Source organism: Morone saxatilis, unplaced genomic scaffold (genome assembly GCF_004916995.1).
Source record: "Morone saxatilis isolate NCDOM2014 unplaced genomic scaffold, NCSU_SB_2.0 Contig23, whole genome shotgun sequence".
NCBI lineage: Eukaryota > Metazoa > Chordata > Actinopteri > Moronidae > Morone > Morone saxatilis.
This window is the reverse complement of record NW_023339796.1, coordinates 16,640,553-16,643,711: the sequence shown is the minus strand read 5'-3', so window position 1 is coordinate 16,643,711 and position 3,159 is coordinate 16,640,553. Positions and strand designations below refer to the sequence as shown.

Genomic DNA, 3,159 nt, shown 5'->3' with positions numbered 1-3,159 from the left:
GAGATCCGCAAGGAGCTGAAGATCAAAGAAGGTGCAGAGAACCTGCGAAAGGTAAAATCACTAAATTTGTATAAATTAGTTTCTTTTTAAAGGGGTACTTTGGCCATTTAGTCACTTCCATGAAGCTGAGTTACTCATAAGGAAAGTCCTCAAAAACACTACATCCTGCATTTCCCATAATGCAACTGATAGCATATTTTATTAGACCCTTTCTGCCAGATTGTAGTCTCCAAGGCAGAGCTGACAAAGACAAGTAGTAGGACTTCCCATGACTAGTAAAGTAATGTTTATGATTAAAATTGAAATCTTTGTTATGAGATTTATTCTGAAAAAAAATCTCAAGTCTCCTCCACTCTCCTCTCCTCAGGTCACCACAGACAAGAAGAGCCTGGCTTATGTTGACAACATGCTGAAAAAATCTAACAAGAAGGTTGAGGAGCTTCACCAGGAGCTGCAAGAGCTCAACGCCCACATTGTGGTCAAAGACCCCGAAGAACTGCTAGGTAACAGAAACACGACAGCAAAGTAGCCCCAGAGGATTTAATAAACATTAACATAAACTAACGCTATACTATACTCACCTTCGGTACAAATATCAAGTAAAACCTTATTTATATAGCACATTTCTTTATCTGGACACTATATGTGGATAGTGTCCAGATAAAACATTAGACATAAGTAAACACAATTAAAACACTCATAAAAAGTATGTGTAATGGGAGTTAAAAAACATTTTCGAAAGTTGTGCCATAAGTTTATCTTGGATTTTGTCCAGGCACAATGTGACAAAACTGCAATCGACTTCTCTTCCAAACACTATCGTTATCTCATTCATCAAATGCAAAGTATTGCTCAGTAAATCATTTTGGCAGTGATGTGTCAGAACAGCACCTATATGAACACACAGACACACAGAGCGCGCTCAGTGTTCGGAGGTGACTCACTCTCCAGAGGCTGACATTGTTGCATTCCACATTCCTCCGACAGCTACAATGAGCCGTCGATTGTTCCCCTCTGAGGCTGTTGAAAGCCTGCTCCTGTGCGTTTGGCGACAACAATGAAATTCGGACAGAGTTAACCACAACAGCGGTGATGCGTTCAGTATAGTTTTGTTACAGCGGTCGCCTTGTGCAGTATTTGTTGGTGGCGAGTGTCCGGGTGAATTCAGGAAGAGACGCAGTGGTATTTGTCTTGCCTGTTACCATCACATCCCCCTGGGTCAGTTGACATTAGGAAGTAGATGAGGAGGGATGTGTGCGTGTTGGGGGAGGGAAGGGAGGTTGTCTTGGTAAATGGTTATCTTAAGTGGGAACAAATTTAGCCTGACTCAGTGACTCTATCTGATGAACGAGGGCTTTCTTTTTAAGTGACGAGATGGTAGCGGAATGTCGCTGGCCATCGCAAAATGATGGAGAGGGGACTGAGGGTATCTCAGCTCTGCAGATTAGCTCTCGAATCCGCAAGAGACGGCACTTGTTTCCTGAATTAGTAGGAAGGAGTTGCTCTGCCTCTGTGAGCAGCCACAATGTGTTTTTGTTCCAGGAGAAAGTTGAGGGGGCTCTGGTTATTCTCCGCCACTCAGCTGAATCCAGAAATGGACCGACTCGCTCTCAGGGAAGGGGTCTGGACACAGCAGCAGCTCTGACACAGGGTCACCAGTCAGGTTCCTCTGTCACATATTGTCTCATTCATAAAGAGACTTGCCCGAAAATCAGCAGTTTCCTCCCTGACTACAAGTCCAGTCTGTTTTCCATGCAGTCATCGTATCACATCTCCAGTGACATGCCCCCACAGCAGTTTTAGGTCCAGTTCTCCAAATGGTGATGTAATTGTTTAGAAAGTATTGTTAGCAGGTTTCCCGTTGCCTTCTCGCCTTCTCATCAGATGCAGATGGGGTTAATCTGAGGGAGGGTTCCCCTTGTCAGCTGTCCAGCAGTGACATCAGCCCTAGAGCTATTCAGTAGCTCAATATCTTGTCCTCGGGCCCAGCGTGGGCTGAACCACGCTGAGAAGGAGGGAGGGGGGGCCTTGAATTCTTGGCTCAAACTGACTTTGACCAAACCGCGCCCCCCCACGCAGAGAGGAAAGCCCCGAACGTAAAGTGGATGACATACGCTGTACTTTTGCACGTGTGCCTTGGTCATTTTCACAAACGACTTTCTCATGACAGCAACTTAACGTGATCTTAATGTAGTCACTGTGACTCTTATTATGCAATGTGGATTTACTAAACACTAAAGTCGGTTTGGCCCCAAGCCCCTGTTAAATTGTCACCTTGCTCCTTTTTTTTTTTACAGGTCTGTGGTTTCTACAAGTGCCCACTCTGTTATTCCCATCTAGTCGTCCCTCTCTCACTGTCTGTGTGTGTCTGTATACAAGAGGGTTGCCCTGGGAAGGCTAACATCCTCCCCTGCTGCCCTTTAACAGAAACCTCAGCAGTGATGGTCTCTCAGCTTATTAAGGCTCATTAGATGAATCATTTAGACTTTTAGTTCAAAGAATCACATGCTTCCTTTTTGCTTATATCCCGCAGGTGTTCAAAGGAATCTGTTAGACACTGTTTTGATGAAACATTCAGAGTGAATGAATCACAGACCTGCCTGCTGGTTATTGTTATCTGTGTTTGGCAGCGTCTTCCAGAGTAACTGATTTTTCTAACTGCTGTTATTTTAAGTAATGTCGGGTTCACTTAGATGGACTCAGGACACCTTCAGGGAAATCAGTTTGTAATATCTTGGAGTATTTGTATGTTGTTTCATGGGACTTGAAAAAGAAGAGAAGAGAATTGAGTTAAAAGATTCCCAGTTATAAACATTACAGGCCACTGTTTTGTTGCATTGTTTCTGTGTGGCAACTCTAAGTGTAATCTTTACGGACCTTTCTAACAGGAGTTCCTCTATGACACCATACGCTCTGAAACTGAACTTGCAAGTCAAGTCAGGAGAAGTCAGGCAGGTTTTTTTGCCCACCTCACGTGTGTGTGTGTGTGTTTTGCACTGTGTTGCCGTGATCAGTCTGGGGAGGGGTTTCCACTGAACCTTCGAGTCCAGACATGACAAAAAAACACAACAAAACACTGAGCTCATCGCCCAGAACTGTGGTCCAGCTCAGGGGATAGAAGACGCTTATTTTCATTTTCACTTTGTGTGTGTGTGTGTG

At 44.2% G+C, this 3,159-nt stretch overlaps 1 protein-coding gene across 1 annotated transcript in view; it reads left to right on the top strand.

The window, feature by feature from the left end:
* Nucleotides 1–3: 3 nt before the first annotated feature.
* Nucleotides 4–3,159, top strand: part of pkn2 (protein kinase N2) — a gene marked incomplete at its 3' end in the record, with an annotated part of 13,131 nt that continues 9,975 nt past the window's right edge. Inside the window, 2 exon segments of the mRNA XM_035671176.1 lie at nucleotides 4–51; nucleotides 368–503. Of these exon segments, the coding sequence (XP_035527069.1) occupies nucleotides 407–503 (97 nt within the window).